General features: G+C 48.4%; 1 protein-coding gene across 2 annotated transcripts in view; it reads right to left on the bottom strand.

Annotated features, from left to right (window-relative positions):
- met (MET proto-oncogene, receptor tyrosine kinase) overlaps positions 1-24476 on the bottom strand; it is a 39856-nt gene that overhangs the window by 11993 nt on the left and 3387 nt on the right. For both annotated transcript variants that reach the window (XM_011607323.2, NM_001170359.1), the window contains 9 exon segments: positions 9820-10023; positions 7801-7929; positions 7542-7715; positions 6969-7126; positions 6179-6293; positions 5947-6083; positions 5682-5846; positions 5371-5470; positions 657-866 (listed from right to left, as the gene is read on the bottom strand). In XM_011607323.2, the coding sequence (XP_011605625.2) occupies positions 657-866; positions 5371-5470; positions 5682-5846; positions 5947-6083; positions 6179-6293; positions 6969-7126; positions 7542-7715; positions 7801-7929; positions 9820-10023 (1392 nt within the window).

Below are 24476 nucleotides of genomic sequence, written 5' to 3'. Positions count from 1 at the left end.
GCATTGATATGTCAAAACTACTTTGACCTCGACAGACAGAACAATGCGAGTCAATGGCGAGAACGCACAGAGAGCAATAACGGCGAGGAAGGGACGGGGAGGTCGAGGTGGGGGTGGAAACGATGGGAAACACAGTCCACTTCCTGTTTTTCTTTCGGTATTGTTTCCTTCCCAACCCGACTGCGAACACGCAGAGCTGCTCATGCAAACGTGCGGTGAGAGGTTGAAAGGTTTGATCGAACCTCTTGTGGTTTTGAGTTATCTTGATTAAAGCCCATTAAAAACAAACAAACAGTACGTGTCTGGAACTGCTTGACGGCAGCAAATTGAGCAGCAAAGTAGTTTAATTAGTTTGTGTGGGGAACGCTAACCCACTTCATAAGGAAAGCCGCCTTGTTGCCGTGTTGTTGGTCACATCCCATAACCTCTTCTGCCCTGGATTTCTCTCTTTTCTTGCATTGTTCTAACCTTGTTGTTCTGCAAAGCTCTCGGAGCCTTCAGGATTTATTACAGTCCATAAACGGTATTTTCTTAAGCTTTCTGCTGCTTTCTTGAGTTTCTCCGGCTGTGGGTTCCCTGTCCGGACCGCGACATCCCCACAGAACTTCAGAACAAACGACTATTTCAGCATTAGGGTGGAGCTGAAGGGATCTTACTTTGAGCTCTACGATGCTCTTGTTGTCCTTTGAGGTGAGCTTGGGGTCCTGGAAAAGTGGGTCCTCCACATAGATCAGGTCCCACTGCTCCGTCATGTAGCCATCCAGGACAAACGCCACCTTGGTGACCACCGGCGGCTGCAGAGCCAGTTTGGCCAGAGAGGGCGTCGTGCACTGGATGGACGTCCGGTTCTCGCCGTACACGCAGCTCTAAATGCAACACAGGCAGGAGAACAGAGGTCAGGAAGCGGCTGTAGACACAGGTGATTGACAGCCCTGACGACAGAGGTGATGACATCGTCAATAAAATCATGAAAAGCTAATCCCATTCAGAATTTTAATTTAGCCCGGTGCTGCATTTAAACACCATTAAAGTTTAATCCCCCCGAACAAGAAGGGATTAAACGCCTCAACCGCTCAGTTGTCTTTCAAAATAAAATCAGCTGCCCTCAGGTCTTCTTCACTTTGTCATAATAGAGAGAGAAAACACACGGTAATCTTTATTTCTGGCAGCTTTCTTAACACGACACATAAACAGATGTGCCTGTTTTCAGTAACTGCTGTGTTTACTTGCATGGCCTGGGGCCACAACAGTGTTTTTCCCCATGTTGGATTCATCTCACACAGGCCTCGGAGCCTTTGTGTGCATTAATACTTCTCCAGAAGACGGCGAGTGCTGAGACAACACCTTAAGCCTTTCAATATCGAGCCGTTGCTGAGTTTTAACCTAAACAGAAGGAAACATGGGGACATGGACGCAACAAAAACCCGGAACCTGGCTTCATTTGCTCAAATGGAACCATTTTTCAGTACAAACCAAACCGATTGTGCCCAAAACCCCGGCAGCAGGGGCGCGCCAGCTTATTTAAAGGCCAGAATAATAATTTTTAAATCATGAAAGTGAGCAATTAGAAGCCTGAGGGGGAGAAATCATGGAACCTGTTAAACTCCTGGTTAGAGGTTTAGGTCACCATCGATGCCACTACGTTCCATAAACCTTTCCTTCTTTCGGAGACATCTGATGGCGGCATGATGTTCCACTCCACTGGTACGCTCCAGAACAAACCCGACTTGTTTGCGTGCAGCAGTGTTGATATTTGTGCTGTGCGAGTGAGAGCGGCGGCGCCTGTTTACCTTTTGGGCAACAAAGGTAAACGCGGCCTCGTCCTACAAGCGCAGGAGTTGTTCGGATCAATGTGATTCCAGTAACCTTCAAAATCAACAGAACTCCACCTGCCAAAGGGACCGGCACAGGAACTGGTTCCAACTTAATGGGTTATCGGGTGCAGCCATGCGTGTGATCAACTGCTTTGTTTAAAATGGTGAGGTGTCGAACTATTTACTCAAGTCACAGGAAAAGCTGTGCACCTTCTTCTTGGGAATCAGATCGTTGATCTCTACATTTGGGAATCGTTGGACTCGCTTTTGATTCCGGATCATTTCCAGGCCGAATTCGGGATCCTGAATCTGCAACGAACGCTCCTCCTGACACCAGTTATCCTCAGACGTCTGACCAGTTGGGAACCGCTGAACTTTGGACTCTGGTTGGATTCTGACTTCCAGCACACTGATTGACATGTGACTCCCTGGGGAGGCTCACTTACAGCAGTAGCTGCAGCTCTGTCAGCACAGCACTCAAACTTCCTCATAAACCTCCCAATCCCACTTCCCAATGAGCTCCAACACTGCCATGGACACACACACACACACACACACACACACACAAAGTTACAGGCTTCCTCCACTGCCAGCAGGAATAGTGTGTGTGGGGGTGGGAGAGCTGGGTCACCTAACAAAAACAATCAAATTAACCTCCTCCACACACCAATAAGTAACCAGTGACCCTCCCCATTTCACCCATGTCCCAGGGGCGCCGCGAAAGGAAAAATATCCTGTGAATTAGTGGAAACCTCAGTCAGTTTCATTGTTCAGGAGATGTCTTCTCCGTTTCAGGGAAATACACACTCTCAGGGCCGAGGAGGTTGATTCTGGATCCTCCGCCGACCCCGAAGGATCGTCAGTGTAACAACTTTAAAAAAGCAACACTTTTTAAGGGCCCGGGATCAAATTGTCATTTCAATTGATAATTGATCACCGGGTCAGACTGACCCACGGGCGCGAGCGCCTCTGTGCCACATGCGTCACGGGTTTCACATCTGAAAGGGAATTCATGACTCTTATTGCACTTGTTTGACGGCCAGCTCATACAATCATATGCAAACAGATTTGTACGCACGCTCATCTCAGCGCCGCCCAACCGCATCGCTGTTGAGGGCAAATAAGAAGCTCTGCGGGGAGCTTTGGAGCGTGCTGCCTGCTGACTGAGGGCAAAACGCTCCTCACTCACCGCCGTGCGCTTCCTTCCCTCAGATGTCCTCCAGCTGTGGGGGATCTGGGATAGAGGCGGAAGGATCCGGTGGGGATGAGAGGGACTGAGGACTCGGCGTGTGACTGCGAGCGACAGGTGTCCGGCTAAGCCGAACCAAACCGAGCGTGATAGTGCCGTAAAGCAACACTGGTATGAGGCTCGAGATTGATCTGTGAGAAATCAAGGAGAGCTTTTTTTGCTGTTTTTTAGTGTATGTGGAGCCCCCTTTAGCTTTGTGACCATGCCAGCTTTTCCCAACAGCTCATAAAAAACCCCTTTCATGTTTGTGGGAAAGCTGAGATTGGCTGAGACCGGGCTTTAGAGATCTGAGAGCCAGATATCATGTCGGCACTGGAGCCTTTCCATGCTCCGGGTCCAGCTGAGAGCCACAGATGACTCCGAGGAAGTCTTGGTGATTTCCTTTTCTGACTGGCTTTTAGTGCAAAGACCTCAGAAGTCCTAGAAGACATCTGGCCGCTGTTTCTTTAGCATTCGTGAAGGAATACAGCGTTGGCCCCTTGCTAACCTGTGCTGGTGATGGAACCATAAAATGTTCAAGATGTTTCGAAAAACTAGGACAGTGAGATGTTTACACTGTCCATTGAAAGAATTCCCATTTACTGACTCACGATCCCGTCTGTTGGCTTCATTCTCTCACCTTTTCTCAGAGAAAAGAGTTTGCTCTTCTTCTCTGGTCTAAAGTTAAGCCAGGACAGTCGGTGACGGTGCCTTTCCGTCTAGTTAGCGTTGCGTTTAAAGGCCGTCATAGCATGTGTCATCGAAGGGAGAGTGATCTGAATCCTGATTCATCAATCTGGAACACCAGAAAAAACATGTAGAAAACTAAATAGAAACACAAAGAAAAGAGGAAAAACCCAAAATCGGACTACGAGCTACAGAATGCCCAGTTAAGGGCACCTTTTCAGAACCGTCGCCTCCAGTGACGTCCTTCCCAGACTTCCTGCTGGATCCTAAATATGTTCGATAACAGTGTTGCTGATGAGCAAGGCAGGGGGGTACGTACGCACATCTGGACACTTTCTAGCTGACTGGGAGATTCGAAGGTGAATTTTATGGCTCATACCTAAACTCAGAACCTTCATGTCACGTCTGTTCACGCCATTTGCGTGTAATGAAGCCCGAGTTCCCCAGAGAACCACTGACCGCAGACATGATCACAGGTCAATGGCCGGCGTAAGGGGAACTGAAAGACGAGAGGCTGGGGGGGGGGCATGTGTGTGTGTGCGTGATCGTGAGCAATTGAGAGATGACGTGCAAACACAGAAGCAAAAGAGGTGAGGGTCTATTTGTCGTGGAGATTTTCATGCCCCCCCCACTTGTTTACTGTGCATTTCCTGTGTACGTGTTTACTAATCACATTATTATCTTTTGAACCGAACCTGCCTCGGCATGTGCCGCGGGATCATATATGGAGATAACATAACAACAGAGCTAGACGGCATCTGACCTCCCAAAGGCAAATATCACGCACGCACGCACGCACGCACGCACACGCTGCGCAGAACAAACGGTTGCCTTATTAAAAGGGTTGATTGTTTGGCTCACGAGTCTCCATCTTAAACAACTCGCATTTAAAGAACTGCCACTCCCGTCTGCCCCCCCCACCACCCGCCAAACTCTGTCTCTTTGGTTTGGCTGCACAAAAACCTGCAACTCATCAAAGATCTACACAAAACTATGGTGTTGAGTTGTTAAAGGATTGAAAACAGCATGTTTTACTTCCTTTAATTTACCAGCGGGACTAGTTTTTAATATATGATTAACAGCTTTTAAGGTTGCTTGTAATTAAGCTCCCGCAGTTTTAGTGCGGCGTGCGTGCGTGCGTGCGTGCGGACGGCGCGGTGAGAACGTGGAGGTCGGCTAATTTAAACCGCCTCTGGGTCGTTGCTGTAAAGGTTGCTCGGTCTGATGCAGTTTCAGGGACACGTGCTAAGTAGAATAAGGTCTGAAGGAAGTGGGGACAGAAAGATCCTCCAGGCAGAGGTGGAAGCTGGATCGGCGGTTTGGAGTGTGGATTTTCCATTTCCCTTTTTCTCACACTTGTCCGACTCTTACGCTTTTCCACTGCCAGTGACTCCCGGTGATGAGTCTCTCTCTGTCTTCAGGGGGGCAGTTTGAGTGTATAATGTAAATACCATGCATGTGACTGGGAGGTATTTGGAAAAAGACGATTTTACGCTGCTGCACATCAATGGTTTCGCTTCTGTTACATCAAACCAGAATAATATTTATGACCTGCACTTTCTTAACGGGAATCTTTTAAATCGGAATATTTTGTTTGCTTGAATCCCAGAATAATGAGTGATGGAGATGTTTATTGCTCACCACGTGAAACACCTCAGCATCCTGCCCGGTGGTGAGGACCATCTGTGGCTGCAGGCCAGACTGGAGGAACAGGCCATGAGCCGCCACTGTGCAGCCCCCACTAGGAAGAGGGAGGGACGGGAACAGGAGTTAGCATCAGCAGACACTTCATACCTCCGCTGGGAGAGAACCTGCTGTTAGCATTAGCAGGTTTGCTTCTTTTCACCTCCTACTCATTTCCTTAATGCGTGAGTCTGTTCAAAAACATTCCCGTCCAACCATATGTTTTTCCTCTTGTTTCGAATGAAAAACAACGCGAGTTTCCTCATCACCTGACGAAGGAGCGCGAGGGCTGGATGCTGCTGATGATGGGGTCTTGGTGGTAGGTGTACAGCACCGGGGCGTCACGCGCCACCGAGTCCACCGTCAGCCTCACGGGTTGCTTGGAGGGAACGGCGTGCGGAGGCGTCTTACACGTTAGCATGGTCGCGGACAAGCTGTTGGAGGAGAGGGAGGAGGGCAGACTCTGAGCCGAAGGGTGAAATGAGCAAGATTTTCCAAGGACCTGTAAAATTCCACATCATCATCTAAACTGACCTCTGAATCTTACAGACTGCTTTCCCGACTGTCACCTCTCGCTTGTTTCCAGTGTCCAGGAAGGCTCCTCTGATGGTCAGCATGGTGTTCCCAGATTTTGGCCCGAACGTTGGAAAAATCTCAGAAACGACGGGGTCCTATAGACGCAAAGGCCCACGTGTGCGTCTTGTGTTAGTGCGTTATAATAAACAAAGCATACATTAAGAGAATATTCCAAAAGGATGCTTCTTACCACAAAGGTGAAGCCCTCTATCGTGGCTATTTTGTGGCCACTGGTCACTTTCACCGTGTGTCCCGATGGCGTAAAATTCCCAGAAAACATGGGTGAACACTGGATCTCAGTCCACCTAAACACCCCCCCCCCCAAAACAACACAGAGCAGGCATTATACCCCGGAGCCACCCGGCATTTCTCCTAATTCAATGACCTCCGACACACAAAGAGGCCATCTCCATCCAGGATCTGGCGCTGTGTTTATTCTTTTCCCCGCCATAATTTATAATGATGTTGTTTGTAATGAAAAAAAAAAAAGCCTCGGTGGATTCGGAAGACTGGAAAGTCGAGATGCTGCGACTTTTCCCAGCAATTTTGCAGTTAGAGGAGTCATGTGTTGAATGCGGCAGGCAGACAGACAGAGGGGCGGGGGGGGGGGGGGGTCCTTAACATTCTTTCTTCAACACAATAACCTCTATTAAAACCTCTGCCCCTATAGGATGCCAGTGCACGGGTCCCTTTATCTCAGAAACACTTGACAGACACCCCGTCTCTTTCTCCCCGCCTCTCAAATGCTGGTTTTTGGATAATAATCCCTCTCCTCCACGGTGGCAGACAACACTGTGGACTTCCGCACCTGGAAACTGGTTCCTGATATAAATCACCGGAGCTCATCCACATGTGCCGAATAAAACGATCACAAAGGTGCAGCGGGTGAGTTCTTGGCAGTCACACGGGGACTCGAATAAACACGCGTCTGTGGCCACATCTGTCACGGAGACAAATAAAACGTGGAAACTCTCCCACACCTGCTGGCGTAGTCTTGTCTGGAAAGCTTGCAGGGAACTCCCGCCACCTCCACCGTCACCAGGGACGCCTTGAAGCTCTCCGTCTTGTCGAAACCAAAGTTGCGTCCGCACATAGTCACCGTTGTGGAGCCACGAATCGGTCCAGATGTTGGAAAGACCTAGTGCAGAGGAGGCTGGGTGTGATGTCATTATAATGCAAGAAGCATCAACTCCGCACACACACACACGATTCCGCAGGCGTACAGGCGTGATATCACTGATCGGGAGGTTATTACATGTTTCCCCATAAAATCCTTAGTTCCTGTTTTTGAAAAGGATGTTGTTGCAGCCCCACCTGCCTGGCGTCCCAGGTGTATTTGTTTTCTGGTCTTCTGGTTAAACATTATTGACGTGACTTTTTACCTCTCGCTCCCGCCACCCTCTGTGTGTGTTTTGTGTGCCGAGGCTTGTGTGTTTAAGAGACCTCGAAGGTGGATCTAAGGTCTGGTTTGGACCTCAGACGCAGCTTTTCCAGATGCCTTCATGGCCTTCCAGTATTTTCGGGATCACGTGTTGCCTGCTGGGATCGCTCACCTTTGTGACGACGGGTGTGCAGTACTCCTGCGTCCAGACGGAGGGGGGACACTGGTTGGCTCGAGTGCAACGTCCCTCACACCAACCACATTCTGTCACCCGCGACGACACCAAGCAGGAGGTGCAGGTGGTCAGGTGATCGCAGCCAGGGCCAATCAGAGGAACCTTTGTGATCTAGGATGGAAACGAGCACGTGATTGGGTTCCCGATGAAAACCGATCTGGTTCCGCGAGGCTTGGGAGCGATGTACTCTGCTCACCTTGTTTCCTGTGGTAAGAAGGAGAGCTCCTTCAGAGGGGTCCTGGCCCGGCAGCACGACACTTCCCGACACGGGTCTCGAGTCCAAGCGGATGTTCACGTGGGGGGAGGCAAATCGTGAAAACACCACCTAAAAGACGGAGGACCCCATTGCAACATTCATGCTAGAGTGTCTTGTGTAGCTATGTATTAGAACGATTAATGATGGGATTTAACCAATGTTTCACGCCCTTTTTAAGCTGCCGTCCAGTCGATGTTACTGCGGGTCTTTAAGCGAGACTTGTCAGGTCTGCTCATCCTGTCCTCACTCACAATCGCCTGTTTTCTACACCCATTCCTCCCCCAGTTTGGGCCCCATGATCAATGTTAGCTTTGTAACAGCAAGTATAATGGGTGGCTTTCCGTTGGGTACAAGACCATACAACAGGCATCTCTCTGGAGGTAATAACAGTGTAAATTACAGCTTATTGTATTAAGAATGCCGGGGGAAGTTTGGCCTATAAACACAAGCACTGTGTTATTCCCACAGTGGCCCTAGTGAAGCCGAGGGAAACACTTCCTGAGTCAGAACGAAGTCCCCTGGGGGGGGGGGGGGGGCGACAACGTGAGTTTTCTTTCACTGTCTCAGCGCCCTTTCTTGTGCCGTCCGCTGGGAGCGACCAGGAAGCTGAAGTGCGTGAAAAGTTGACAGGCTCCTTTTTTTAAATCCCAGCAACAAAGAAATAAGCTGCCAAAGCGAAGTCAACCATCCTCCATCACGGACGCCTTTTTTTTGGCTTCCGCAGGGTCATCGGTTCAGATGGAAACTAAGGCCGGGGAAGCGAATGCGAGGCTGCTCACCTGAGCACCTTTGGTGATGGAAAACATTGAGCTGAGACGAGTTTGCCCAGGAATGTGAGGGCAACAACAGCCCGACCAGCCTGAGACTCTAAAATTGGTGTTTGCAGCACGTAATGGAGAAATGGAAATGGAGTTTAAGGAATATATTTACTTTCACCAATCTGAAAATACATGTTTAAAATTCTTTCAGAAATCTCTGCCTCAGAGCGCCCGCTGTCCCAAATGCTTGATCAAATCGAGAATTTTATGGTGGGCAGCTGCCGCGCTCTTCGGACCTCCTCAAATCCATCGGCTAAGACAAACGAACTTCAGCCAAATGAGCCAACCACAAAAAAACAAAACAAAATATGAAGGAGGGCCCCGGGACCGAGGGGGGTAGCACTGAAAACACACAGCAACAGCTGCACGGGGCACTCGCTGAGAGGACGTGTCAGCATAACCCTCCGTTCACCATTAACGTGTGGTGGGGATGGTAAGCTCCCTCGTGCCCCACTACCACTGCCTCTGCTCCCTCCCCCTGCAGCTGTCGACCGTTTTTAGGGTGTTTTTCCACCCCGCGTCTCGGTTGCCTTTTGTTTGCGTGTACGTCTCGGCGTTCTTGTGTTTCAAAAACACGTGAGGTCATTCAGAGCTGCCCTGGCAAACAGTGCATGAAAACGGAGGGAAACTGAGCCGACGAAGTCCTCTGGGCACGAGCAGATTATTAGTTTTACCGCCAAATTGTTTTAATCTACTCAGCATTTGGGCATTTTTGATCTCTTATGTTGGAGTAATGAGATGCTGCTACACGGTAGGATCATATCCCCAAATCCAAGACGTGACCTCTGTTTTCCTGTCAAATTTGGACTAGCAAGGCTAATTCCAGTGTTGCTTTGTGCAACGACAGGAAAGTCTAGACTGTTTGCCCAGATGGCTGACTGGAGCGAGGACTTTCCTGGAGGCTCGCCGAGCAAAGGTTGCTCAGTCGCAGCCCCCCCCCCCCAACACAGAGGCACCTGCAGCTGACCACGTCAGAGTGTTTTCACTCATCACGTACGAACATCCTGCCGCATTTACATGAACAATGAGACAAGGAAACTGAACTGGAAGTGCAGCTCCTGGACCTTCTGCTCATGTCAGCTCGTTTTATCTGCGAAAATTAAGCTCCACAACATCCAAAACAGGATCTTTATTACTTTACCTGGATGTGTCGTCCATCTGCGGTGCCGAGGTACCCTACTGCGCGGCCGTGGACCGTAACCACGGTGATAGAGGTGACCAAGGTGTTCGTCAGCACCTTTTGCCAGTACTCCAACCTCTGGACAAACTGGGTGACCTGCAGGCGATACTTGCCCTCTTTCCCTTCGTGGATTCCCTCGTGTGGATCACAATCATCCGAGGAGCTCTGGAAAATGAGGAGGACGGCATGAATAAGGCAGAATCCCTGCAGCGTGTGTTTGTTATTGTGTTTACGTCCATGATGGTGCGAGGCCACGGTGCTTTTAAAGACCAATAAATGAGTGTGAATACAACAGACTATGTGTTAGTTATCATTTTTTCCAGTAAAGATCTGTTCCCAGTGGTGCACATCTTCCTTCATAGCTGGGCCCAAAGGGGGAGGGTTGGAGGGGTAAACCTCCTAAGCCCCCCTTAGTAGTTCTTTCATCAGGCCGGGCTTGTAATGGCGGTCTGGGCATGGTGGTACCTCAGGGCAAGTACGGGCTGTGTTGAATAGAAGTTTGGGAATTTCATGGGAAACAGCGAGGAGACTTGTCATGCGGGAATTGTTTTTTTGTCCTCACTCCGCGAACTGTTTCTTTTCTCTCTCACTCCCCCCCCCACCCTTCTTTCCACTGCATCCATTTCTCATTTGAACTAAAATGTTACACTCCAGCACCCCTCGTTGGATTTGTGCTGCTGCCTTGTGCAGATTGTTGTGTCTGCAGCCTCTGGAGCATACTGTGAAAATTTGCCAGAGCTTGATTCAAGGGGGCTTTTCTCTCTATCGATGCCCCCCCCCCCCCCCCCCCCCCCCCCGCTGCCCAGCCTGGGATCTTTTTGTGTTTAGTCATGGTCTCATGTCCCAGACTCAGGTTTCATTAATTATTAATGACCCTTGGGTGGCGGGCCCTTGCAGCTCTTAAGGTCCTTGACCTGGCTGCCTGACCGGGCCACAGTTTGCTGTTTTCTCAGCTTCAGTAGATGTTGACCTCCTCACTACAGTCAGGGGGGGGGGGGGGGGGCAAAGGCAGTGGAAAAAAAAGCACAGTGGAGTCTCCAGTTACTGGACTGAATCTGAACGGAGCTCAGGACAATGACCAACATTTTATCAATGAATGAAACTCTATTACAGCCCACGACATTCTGGATTTATTTTTCTCAAAATCAGCTTGAAACTTCTTAGAAAAGGTTCCCCCGTTCTGCCCGGGTCAACGGGCCAACGCGCGCGGTTTGTGACAAACGTGCTGCGTCACTTGTTTATTTCAGCTGGAGCTTTGAAGATGATGAAGACAATGGTGAAGTAATAAATCAGGGGAAGTTTTTTTTTGTTGGTGGCACCGTACGTCTGAGGCGAGCGGGACCGCACAGAAAGGAAGGTCTGGCGGACTGACAAGCACGCAGAAACAAACCTTGGTTAAATTAAATGTCCTGGAGGCCAGTGGCTGCTGTTAGGATGACAATGGTTAACTTATGGGGAGGAAATTGGAAGCTGGCAGAAAGGACGGCTGTCGGCGAGCCAAAAGCGCAGCTGGGAGATGGTACGGCCAACCGATCTGCACTGAATTACTCACTAGTAAAAAGTCAAAAACCGGATGTGGGATGACAGTTCCTGGCTTTGGATCATCTGACGTGGGCCAAAGATATGGACACGTGGTAGCAGCTGAGGAGTCTCAACAACAGACACTGACTTCTTCTGGAAGTACACCTTTACTGTGTCCGCTTTATCCTGGGATTGGACTTTCTGATCCCGTCCTATTTCCTGTTTTCCCTCCCCGAGCAGACCTGCGAGCACGAAGAGCGGCCACCTCCCCAAAAGCTCCTCTCGGCGGAAATGTCATCGCCGTGCAGATTATGCCACGCGGCTCGAAAAACAGGCGGAGGGGCCGATTATTTTCAGACCAAATAAACGGGGACTTTAAAGTGTTTGTTGAAGCGGAGCGAGTCGATGGGAGGGAGGCGTGAAAGGGTCTTGGAGGCATTCCTTTGGCTCCACTGAGGTACTTCTGAGGATCAAGGCAATGAAACCGGACAGTGGAAAGACTGTTTTGACAAGTTTTGTTTGAAGCGCCGCTGCTGTTTCTTGGCATGAAGACAGAGAGTTTGAACGGGCGTCACACTGACAGCGACGGGGAGGCAGAGGACTCACGGTTCCAGGCAGAAATATAGAATATCACCAGTACTCAGATATTACAGATATTACCTAGCCTTCCAGACCATATGTTGGAGTATTTTCCTAAAGTTACCTTCTGGAAGATTAATGGGTGGGGCGATTGCTCCTGATGTTCTACATCTTTCAGGCCATCCTGTGAACGCGCCTCTCACCTGTACGACAGGCACCGTGGGGCAGAGCCGTGAAATACTGTATTGCCTTTTCTGCTCCTTACTTAACCAGCAGCCTTTGTCCCCAAAACAACGGCGTGGTGATTGGGTTTCAGCGCGGTGGAGCCCTTAAACCCCGTGGCACTGCGCTGCGGAGTCAAATGCGAGGTGAAAGGCGATCTGTGCAGTCTAATGTCACTTTCATATTCGAGCTGTGGCCCCTGGGTCCTTTGTGAGTAGACACGCCAATGCTGGAGCTATAATCCGTGTGACTGGCGGGAGAGACGTTTGACACCAACATTGTCAGGGCTGAGCAATTATAATGCGGAGGCGCGCTTGCTAATGTATAAAAATAAGTATCGCGTCGGTGAGGCTTAGCCAGAGTAGCGTTCGCCCGACACCCAAACACAAAACCTGTGTGATCATTCTCCCCACATACCGAAATAATCGACCTTTGACCTCCAGACTGCATGTTTAAGTCATGCAGAAGGGTTCGGTGGTTGGCGGAATGTGTAAAAATGCATTTTAAAGTGGAATACAAAGGAATGTGACTTACAGACACAGGAGTCTGAGCGTGCGCGTGTGTGCATTGCCCCAGCCACACATATGTGACACACATTACTGTACTCATGGACACATGGACTTATGGGCGCACGCAGCAACCTGAGCCTCAGTTGTTTTAGTGGCCATGACATGTGCATGTGCATCCGCACGGCGCACAGGTGGCCGCTCACACCAACCGCATGTGTTAATGTGTTTTTGCATGGCTGCATTGCTCCAGGCGACTGTCAGGGTGTTGGACGGCCAGAGAAGTGGACAATCAGGCAACGACAAACCCCCGGCACTCGGAGCGCAGCCGGCCTCGCCCCGCTGGGCCTCGCGCCCAGACGCCAGCTTTGTTCGTAATGGGGCCCCGAGGTGGGCAGAGCATGGCCTCACTCATAAACAGGATGGACAGAGGAGTACGAACTTGTGTTTGCAGATCGGAGAGATGCTAAAAGAAGACAAGATATCTCCAGACCTCCGTGTTCTGCGTGTTGGATTGCTGGTGCAGCTGCTACTGAGGATCGAACTTCCCATTTTCAGTGGTGCAGGGACCATATTCCCAGGAATTACACAATAAAAGACCGCTTGAGCGTCGGTTTCCCTTCCAAGTTAAGTGGTGTTTTGAAAACACTATTTCAAACCCACATTTATCATGTTGATAGACATTTGGACACATTTTCCAACAATATTTGGCTTCTTACTTTCTCTGATTCTTCCCAGCACTGTTACCCCACAGACAGTGACACTGTGTGGCCCCTTCTGATGCCTTCAGCATGCATGTTTTCCAAAATAGACACCGCTCCAGAAACGGCAGTCATCATTATGTCACTCGGCGTGGCCGCCTTGGTGGAGGTTTTTAAAATCACCGCTTTCCAACCGACAAACTTCACGAATGCGTTCCCCAGCTGTTGTTTGCTCACAACTGAGGCCTCCGAGGCAGCAGGAGAGAGGTCAAGCTCTGCAAATGAAGGGTGAAATTGACTTGTACTGGTAATGCACACTGTCCAGGGAACCCTGGGACAAACCCAGCCCGTCTCATATTGTCTTTGATTGTTTTCTAATATAAAATCTCAAGCGTCCAGTTTGGTGGTATTGAGAGTACAGGACCACATGGTTGTACCGGTAGTTCTGTAACCACACACATGTCGCCCATCTCACACCAATGTTTAAGGCTCATCCTCCTTTAACAGTTCTTGTTTACTGCAGGACGACTTTACAGCCTGGAAAATTGCTCCCAAGAGAGAAAAGGGAAAAAGAACACCTTCTACTCACATGATTTTGTTTAAGTTATACACAATGAAGCACCACCCACGGTATATAACGATCCAAAACAGTCCCCCTCACACACAAGTATTTATTTTAATTAAAAAAACAAACGCTACTTCTGCAAAAGGTCTTCCTTGAACAAATCCACAATTCTCACACACCTCTGGCAGTGATGCCGAAAAAACTGATGGAAAAACTGATTTTCCAAATGCAACCACACACGAAGCCATACAAAAAAAAAATGTACAAAAGGATTTAACCAGATCCTGTTACTCAAATGTGGGGAGAGCCCAGGAATGACCTGAAGTTGGACCTTTTGCATGGTTGCAGGTTTTTATCCTGCACCTTCATCTTCCCTCAGCTTTAATTCTGGTTCAACCGTGTTTCCTACGGATTTATCCCGAAGCTCCGCCCACAGGACAGGATTTTCGTAAGTGTTCACCATGTGGACGATGGTTTATGCTCTTCAGAGGCGAGTCCTCCGTCCTCCGTCTGCAGCAGAGGACAATAAATCAGCCCAGGAAAAGAGGAACCTGAATGACGATCTGGCATCCTCCGCCTCCTTTGCTTCCAAAAAGAGACAAAAATATCAGCGCTGAGAGCTAGGGAGGACTTTTCATCACAACCTGCCACTGTGACTCATTGTGCTGCTTTTATCAGCATATTTTCCTGCGTTTCTACCCTCGACATGCAGGATTTATGCAATTGAAAACAGGGGGGGGGGGGGGTGATGGAGTTTCGGTGATCAAGGGCCAAAAGACGTTTTTCTGCACGGCCCTCAGAAGCGGAGCCTCTTTGATTCCACTTCTGTTAAATGGCAACGGTGGGTTCTTCAAATGAGCTTTCCAGAGTTGCCCCTGCAAATGAGCGTTCTGGTCAGGCTGACACAGCAGCTGAAGTTACAGTTTGCAGATCAAACGGGATCCGAGAAGGTCGACTCCTCGGTGCCTTCTTCTCCGCAGATAAGATATTAAGGGAAAATATTCTTTACGACCAGTTAATGAATCCGCGCTATTGGCATTTAACATTCGCCCATTTTCTCTGGTTAACATCGATGCCTCGTTTCATCTCCGCGGCTCCTCTCCGACAGTAGGTGTTTCATAAGAGCTGCTCAGATGTGAGACGCATTACGCCATATAAACCGAAGGTCGTCACGGTTGGTCGACACTTTCTGCAGGAAGCGCACAGTTAAACCTTTCCACAGGACGTTCGCCTTTCCCAATGACTTTTATTTGTGGAAATGCTGAAGTCATGTCGGGATTAAAGACGTCTGCTGCGAGGATGCTGAGACAGAATGTCTAATGACCCAGCGCGTTAGCTGGGATACAGGGAGGTGAGAGCGGCAGCTTGTGAGATATATACTGGATATATGTAGTAAAAGAACTACAGATTTCCACTGCAGCAAGGGCTCAACCCACTGACCTCTTCAGGGCGGTTGGACGTGCATGCAAACAACCTCAGACACATTGTCTCAGCACTCTGATTGTGTTGCGTCAGAACGCTGGTTAATTTCCAAGGTGTCACATGCTTTTTTTTCTCTCTGATCAGGATTGACCATTAATGCTTTTACGAGGTCGTATCGGTCCTTCCTGTGACAGCTGAGTGCAGCCGTCCTCCATCAATACAAATGCACCTTCTACATGTGCTCTTAATTATTAGATCCACCAATATAAGGGGGAGGGGGGGGGGCTGATTTAGTGTTGGGGCCACATGAGGGAGTTAGCATCACCATCCATTTGTATGACCATATTAGCTTTATTTGCCGTCTCCCACTGTTTACCACTGTCACGGGGGGGTGGGGGTGGGGTGGGGGGTGGAAGCACAGCCGCGGTCACTGGCGATGTCAAAATGATTAGGCTGCATGTGATTTGAAGTGAGGACGTGCGCAGATAAAAACGGACAGTTTTCAGAGTTACTGAGCCAGTGCTTTTGTTGTGCTGAATTCCTTCTCCCTGTCAGTCTGGAATAATCCAATCCATCCACGGGTGCAGACGCTTGGCAGACTCTTCACAGCAAGGTTCATAACGGAGAGCAGAAATTGCCTAAAAGAGCTCCTCTGGGCCCTTCTCCACGCCATTTAAAGACAAGCCGAGGCGGGGGGACGGGCTCGTGCGTGAGGTGAGGCAGGGAAAGAGCAGCTGGAGACGAGCAGCTCAACAGCAGCCGTTGAGAAGAAGGCAGATAACCTCTGGTTGTAAACAGCACAGGCCTGCGCCTCAGCAGCCAGCCGGCTTATCAACCGAGGGTCAACAGAAGGTCTGAACACGCGGGCTTCATCATCCCAGCACGGTCCTGGACGGGATGAGATCACTGGTGGCCGTTGCCTTGGCAGCAGCTTCGCGCTCGTGCTCACAATGGATCTCAGATGAGAGCCAGATGAGGGAAAGCAAACGCGACTGCGGCACGCCGGCAGAGGGCAAGAGCGGGGATCTGAAATACAGCAGCGGGGAAGAAGCTGCACAGCTGTTCTCGTTTATTCCCCCTCCGAGTGACACACTCAAGTAAACGTGATGCGGAGCATCTCTCCATGAAAGACCTACATTCAACTCCGAAGGCCAATGAAACGCCAAAAACTTCATGAAACGGCTTTAGAGAACGGACGTTAGTTTCACTGACTTTTGCAAAGGGGCCATAAACTATCGCGCTGCATGTCGAGACTCTTGCAGGTGGTAACCTGGAGAATCTGCCCCACAATGCAAACGTATCACAACGCTGGTAAAAGTCCAGGAAGTTGTCATCTGGTGGCGCCGTGCGCCTCAATCAGGTCGGGTTCCCACTTGATTTGCTGCATCTGATAAGTGTTGCTGAGAACTGGAGGACGTCGGCGCGGAGACATCTCGGCTCCACCTTTCACCCAGAAAAGCACGCAGACCTGAAGGGTGTGATTCGGCCCAACAATAACAATGATTGCTTCATTTGGAATGAAATAGGTCATATTTTCCTCTGAAACCATGAAAACAATCAAATCAAAACAATCAAATTTTTTTTTTTTTTTCTGTCTTCACACTTTCCGACACTCCTGTACATAATTTTTTTTATAATTTCTGTATATACTGTAGAATGTACACAGCAATGTACATAACATAAGAGTCTTTTATTTTTATTTTTTCTTTTAGTACTTATCCTTATCCTTAAATCAAATCAGATGATATTTCCAAACAACTGACAACAGCCAATGGCTGTTTCAGGGGGAAATGGGAGGACTTTGTCTCCTGTGTAAACAGGAGTTTTAGCACCACAGCTTCGCTGCTGATGAAACTCAGGCCTTCCACTGTAAAAACCAGCACCCTTCATTTCCTGACAAGCCACAGCCCACTCAGGTGTGCAGCTATGATTCAACCTGAGATCACGGCTCAGGACGATAAGATCAAAGCCCGCAGGAAACAGTATCTGCAGCGTGTCAGGGTTGGCGGGATGGCTTTTCTGTTTGTGGGGCATTGTTTGTGAGGGTGGTAAAGGCCGGGGGGCCGTGGACAGAAGGGCTTCTTTTCTGTCGCCCTCCATTACTTCTGCACACACTCTGGCACAATCCTCTGCTTGGATTGTAAGGGGATTATTGGCTGAATGGGACGGAGGGAGATTAGATCTCAAATGTGGTGAGACCGAATCCATTTGGTCACTCATTATCTGTGTGTTCAGGAAATGTGGAGGCTTTCCTGCTCTTTTAAGCCTTAAAGGTAAAACAATGATAAAGGTCACGATTCAGTTTCACGTTTCAGTTTTATCTGCTAGGAAGCTTCTGGGTTTCTGAGTGCGCTGGAAGTTATTGCGCAAACCTTTCCAGGGAACAGTTAGAGACAAATGTCTTTGTCTTATTGGTAATGTTGATTATTGAACAGGATGTGATGTCGGGAGCAGGACCAGGAAGCTGCTGATGGAGGCTTCAGTTTGCTGACAAATATGCAGACTGTCAGTGTGTCTGTGACAGGGTACACAGCACACACTCAAGGTGTTGCATCCTGCCCGTAGCAAGGTCAGCCAATCCAAGACACACACATATCCCCTGCATGGCTTGCAAACCTCTTTTATGAAGGATCCTGACAGTTTTCCAGTTCACATCTGCTGACCTTTGTGATCATGGGTGTTTCAAAGGCTCGGACTCAGACCAAATGACAAAGCCTGAATGGTCCAGAGTCAAGGAAATGAGCACGATCAGGGGTCAAAATGAGGCAGGAGAGCAACAAGGAGAAGGGGCGATTTGTCCTTCACTGACAAACGGCCGCACGCCTCATTTTAACCAAGAGCTGGTGAATTGGACGGCTCGGAGGAATGCCGCTGATTAGGAAATAGCTCAGGGGCCTTGACTCATAAGCTCAACAGGGAAAAACTCCTTCGTATTTGATGCTACAGGAGTGCATCAAAAACAGCTCCGAATAAGAAAAGCTCAGCACAGACATGTCTGTCTTGTTTACAAAACTGTGTCCAAAAACCCAAAAACTCAATTCTATCTGTACTCCATCAATCCATCAACCAACCCATCATCCAACCACAAATCCACTGAATTACATCTAATGAGAGCTACACTGTCTCCAACATGGCTGCGTACATGTGATGTGCCTACAAGTTGGGTCTTTACTCACCAAAAAAACCTAAAGGTTCTTGTGTGAAATGCTGAAAAACATGTGGAGCTGTTGAGGATTATTCAAAGCATTACAACAAAGGCCAAAATGTCGGGCTGAAAATGAAACCAGCTCTGGCTAAATGTAACAGTATTTGGCTCCCACCCTGCGAGTTGAGAGACAGCTTGCAGGCACTGGCGGTTTGCATTTTTACGACTCTACTCGTTATCTAGGGGACAAAGATAAGGTGTGCACACAAAAGCCCATGCAAATGGATTAACACATGCTTCCATCTCTCCAGCAAAACAAGTCACCAAACTCTTGAGTTGATTATTAACGCGGTGGAATCAAAATTGAGTGCCGACATCAGGGGAATGTGAGACCATGTGGAAAATCTTCCAGGAAATGCCTGCAGGCTGGCGTCGACCTGCTCACCTACCACGAGAGTGGACGGACAGTGTTGAAATAAGCTCGCTGGAACTCACCCAACAGATCGGGGAGCAAAGAACTCAGTAGGTTGATGATTCTCGTGATTAATGGAGCGGAACGATCCTTTGTGGATCGTGACGGCTTGCACGGCTCCAAGGTGAGCCTTAAGTCCGCCCTTATATTATCCCATTAAACGGGATGGAGATTTATGGTTTTTTAAGTGTTGTGCAGCTGAATGTGGGTGCTGATCTGCCAGGGCACAGAGCGGAGGTCCAGGTGGAAGGTGGAGGTGCACAGCAGTCACACACACAGATTCCTGCGTATCATCATGGTTAATTAACTCGCCACCCCTGCTTTTAGGTACAGCTTTTCAGTACCCTCCGTCCATCCTTGGGTGAATCCAAAGGCAAACCCAGACCGGGCGGGACCCATGTGGTCTTCACTGGGGGGTGGGCACCCGGAGTTCATTTTATTCTGATGTCCGTACATCCAACAGCTGGATCCTTTTGATGCGGCTCCAAATGATCACATTTACAATCATGTAGAGAATCTGTTTCATCAACAACGAGTAGCTGAACCTGTGAAAAATATACAATCAACCTGTTTAAGCAACACAACAGTGCAACATGCACCGACGTGCAGCCTCCAACATCTTTTGAGCAGATCCGAAAACATCGGGCTTAACCTTCCGATGCATCCCCACACGCACCCTCAGAGAGCAGAGGTCTGTGAGACGTAGGAGGCACAAGGACGGGACGGGACAGGACAGGACAAGAACATATTATTTTCATTCTTTTGATGATTCCATCACACCGTCTGACACCTACTCGCCTTTACAGAACATGGCGGGGTTTTCTGCATTAACGATGGCACCGACAGGCTGGAACACGTAGGCCACAATCTACGACTGCTGCGGCACAAAGCCTAGGAAAACGCTTCGCCGTCTCCCAGCTTTGCGAGGATGCTGATCCTGGAAAGGGTTTGCTTGTAATGCCACAGTTTTACAGGCTGTAAATCACCTTGAGTGCACCTAGAGCATGTGATGAGGCCTTCGGCACCACAACACATACATATAATCCCACAGATCGTTTCCTGCCCACCAGAGCCAACAGCAAAGGAGGAAACTCAGTAAATGGAGGATCTCGGTGTGAATAGGTGAATCTGTTTCCTCTCATCTTCACCCTTATTTATTGTAATTTTGTTTATCTCTACACATGGAGCATCTGTCTGAACTTGAATGCCCTCAAGCTAGAAAAAAAGGACAAATTATCTGCAAAGGGATCAAATGGATCAGATGTGATTAAGAAACAGATAATATCAACTTAAAGCGAGCAAATAGCAGCATAGCTCCAAAACAACACTAAAATCCATATGCATCGCGCTGCCTTAAGTCGTGCACCACTTCTGCACATGTGTTTCACACAGAGAGAGACTACGCACAAACAAATACCAGCTAAGGAACAGCATGAGCAGGCTCGGGCATGCGGGACCTGACAACAAGCCTCCTCCATTGCAAAGCCCATTGAATCAGCAGCATTATGGGGAGATTTGCAGTATTAAGTCCGTCTATTGTCAGGCTGCTGCGGGTTTCATCATCACTGGCTGGAAAACTACCCAGGACGCCTGAAACATCAGGAGCCCTGATGACTGATTAATCTCTCGCTATTGCAACCAGCGGTGAGATTTTGACTGGGTTTCAGCTCCAAAGTGATTTATGAAACCACACTCATGTCTCAGAGGGTAAATAATAAATTTCATAAGGCAGGTTCATGTAAACACTGGCTAAGTAAAGATAAGGAGGAGACTGAAACAGAGAGTGGAATTTCCTTTATATTTGGGAGTTTCGGCTTCTATTTTTATACCGTCTCTGAAAAAGACGGCACAAAGCTTCTGATGCTGAGCCGATCTTACATTTTGAAGTCAATCGGTGGCTCGAAACACCAGTTTCATATCAGAAATTATTATTATTTTATATTTAGTGTATGAATTCATCACTACAACCTCCATGCAGGCCCCAGATGTGGCTCACTAGGGTCTCTGTAGGTACCTTATAGTACAGAAGCTACACGTGCACTGTGCACCTCAGCGTTGAGGTGGCATTGAGTCATTTTTGTCCTGGGAATGACCTGCAGTGAGCAGAACCGGCTCACCTCACCATTCCTCTTATTCCCTTCCTCTATTTGCTTCTTCGTGAAAGTTTCTTAAATGCAAATAAAACTCAATTCAATCTTATCAAGTGACCAGAAAAAAAGATTTGTATTGCAAAGCCAAAGCCAAATATATCTGGCAGGGCAGATAACTGAGTCTTTATCCTGCTTGATAATCAGAAATTATTAGGAATGCCTCAACAGCATAACGTAAAATCAATGGAGTCTGTGCAGCTGCTGCCCGTTTAAACCTCCTTCATTAAAACAGGCGGGCTAATCAAAATGGCTGTCGGTCAAAAAGCATCTCCCAACTGCAATTATATTACACAGGCTACAATCAATCAGTACTGAGATTGAATTTAAAAGCAATCAGTGTTTGGTGGGTTTTCTCAAATCAATAGTAATCCAATGATAATTTTGACCTGTGGCTGTTTCTTATTTTTTACTCTCAAGCGTTCCTGCCCCTTCAGGAGACTTATGGGTATTCAGAGAGTCCCTCAAGCCTAAAACCAGTTTCAATTTGAGAACTGAAGAGCTAAATAAGCGTTTTATTAAGGATTTATAACAAGCTGGTCTTTTAATGTTCCTTTAAAACTTTAACATTCGTTAAAATTTCTTTAAGAGCTGATATTAACGGCGTAAACAGGCATATAAAGTCTAAATAGACTGATGACTGATGTAAATAGACTAAATTCTTTACAGTACTTAAAATACCAGCAGAGATTAAAGGATACCTTGTACTCTTGAATTTAAACTGCATCTGGAAATATATTATAATATGTCAAGATGTACTAAAAACAATCGTGACCTCAGCATCCTGAGGTATAAATGGGAATTATTGTCTGTTTTTGAACCCAACACAAAGCATCCTGAAGACAGAAAGGCCCCCATTGACTGAGCCAGAGCGGCAGATCGGCTCCATCACGTCGACAGCTGAGGAGAGCCACTAATCGTGACAGCATCTATCAGGTCCTGTTGCCTAAATCAGAGTTAAGGGCTCCATCTGGCCCGACAACCGGCACTTAAAAAGACTTCAAACACGGTTTTCGCCGGGCCTCCAGCCTCATCCCGAGTGGGACGTCTCCAAACGAAACACCCCATTTGGTGGCGAAAACATCCAGCCCGATCCTCCCGTGGCGTGAGCTGAAGTATGCCTCTACTGAGTGTTTACACCATTTTATGAATTTATAGCTGTTCTTATCTGGCCTCATGAGAGTCTACCTGACATATGCTTCTGAATAGCTGCCATAAATCTATTAATTGGTGCTATGATTAGATCGCTCAGGTCCAGACTCAGAGTCTGGGGCTGGATGGGCAGTTGTTCAGTCGTTACAACTTGTTTCCTTACCTGGCAGCTGAGCAGAAGATTGGTGCAAGACAAGCAAGCAATAAAGGGGAACATAGAAAACGGCTTAAGAATCCAGATAAATGCTTCTTTGACTGCAGCACTTGACCTTTTGTGCACGTTCGGAGGTTCAAACTCAAACAAAGCAGCACACAACAGGCGTGTATTTGAGTTGGAGCAGCTATCATAAAAAGGGGGCATCGCTCGAGATGACAGCTTTGTAGGTGCGAGAGAGCGAAGTCAGCATAATTTCTGCTGTTTGAGCATCAAACACTCCTTGCGGGGCCCTAAAAACTGCGCGGAGATACGACGATTCTCTGATAATTACACAGCAGAGATGCTCCTGAGCCTCCTGTAAAAGCAACGCCGTGCCTGAGCCGGTAATCAAGTGAGTCAAAGGGAAAGAATGCAGAATAAATGGATAATACACTCTCGCTGGCAACGAAGTGAACAATAATTTTAAACCTGACAGTCGTGGTCGAGGGGGAATGGGACGACTACTGTTTGGTGCTGCCTGAGGTGTGAGCGGTTTGGTGTGGAACACGATGGGGTTGTTGCATTGATCCTGTGCACAGTAGCTCGACAGGCTCCGTGACTGTTCCAGTTTAGGGCCGGGAGCTGCCTCTGTGTTCCGCTCTGTCTACTCTTAATCCGTCAGGTGTGTGATAAATCCACATCAATGCAACTGTAACGTGACGAGGACAAGTTCTGATTATGCTGTAGAATTTGGGTGGAATTAGAGTGTAAGATCAGACTGAATTCATCACCGGGGCCAACTACCATCATCCATGAAAACATCAGCCCAGTTTAATCCTCTTTGGCACTTCCCAATGCGAATCCCATTTTCCCACAGGTGCTGGTAACAGGTGGGGGTTGAGGGGAGCGGGAAGAGGCCTCGCCAGCATGGCCGGCTGCCACGGCAGGACTATGGGATCATCTTCCGCCCAGCTGCTGATGCCCTGTTGCCCCCCGAGTCATTCATCACGGCTCGCTGAGAGTCAGATATGCGCTACTGCCCCCCCCCAGCTCTCGGCATTCCTCACTTTCCCCTGTGGGTCCACACCGCTGATAGCTGTCAGGACCCCACCGACCCACCCACCACGTATTTGCATGGATTTTATAGAAGCACATGATCACAGGAGCTCCTCCTGTCCGTCTCTTTGCTTCACAGCCATCGTAAACAATCTTGAACTTTAAAGATGACAGCTAAAGATTTTTCCAGCTTTTTTTTTTTTTTTTTAAAAAACACGCCGTTCCAATTTTATCAGCTTACCGACTAGAAAGTGTAGGAACAAGAGTTCTGACACACTCCAGCAAATAAAGAGCACAGCTACTGTAGCTGACACAATTATGAATACAACCAATGCACTGCAGCAGCAAAACTAACTATAAATGTTCCTCAGGAGAAAGGGAATTAATTCAATATGTGCTGCAAAGACGCCTGGCACACATGGACACCAGTGCTCACCAGTGACGATCTGCAATCCTCCTAAATCATCTCACAGCCCCACAGTCAGAGTCCTGCTTTCCAAGAATGATTGGCAGTGACACACGTTTAAATTTGAAACAGGAGGCCAAAACAACCAGTTAAAGGGCAGGGATGCAGTTGGCTGCCAGGAGTGGTGGTAAAACTCCGTACAAGAAAGACACGAGCAGCAGCCCCATGCACACACACACACAAAAACACCGCCACTGTTTGGACAGAAGTCTTGCTCATAAGTGTTTGGACGCAGCTCTCACATTAGTCTTGTATGTGCTCTTTAGCGGCGCATTCAGAGGAGCCAGTCGTATATCCAGAGGCTGAGGTAATCCACTGCCTGACTGCAGATACACGGCGCTGACTGATGTGGAGGTTAAGTAAAGATGAAGTCAGAGTGTGTGTGTGTGTGTGGGGGGGGGGGGGGGGGGGGGGGGTAGGGTGGCCGGCAGTTAACTTCAGGTTGCTATTGATCAGTTGCTTAAGCCCATTGATTAAGTCAGTGTTGATGGATTGGAGGTGAGCTAGCACAGGAGAGGTAAGAAGTGA

Source organism: Takifugu rubripes, chromosome 9, assembly GCF_901000725.2.
Source record: "Takifugu rubripes chromosome 9, fTakRub1.2, whole genome shotgun sequence".
NCBI classification, from domain to species: domain Eukaryota; kingdom Metazoa; phylum Chordata; class Actinopteri; order Tetraodontiformes; family Tetraodontidae; genus Takifugu; species Takifugu rubripes.
The sequence above is the reverse complement of the archived record's forward strand: the minus strand, read 5'-3'. Positions and strand labels throughout refer to the sequence as shown.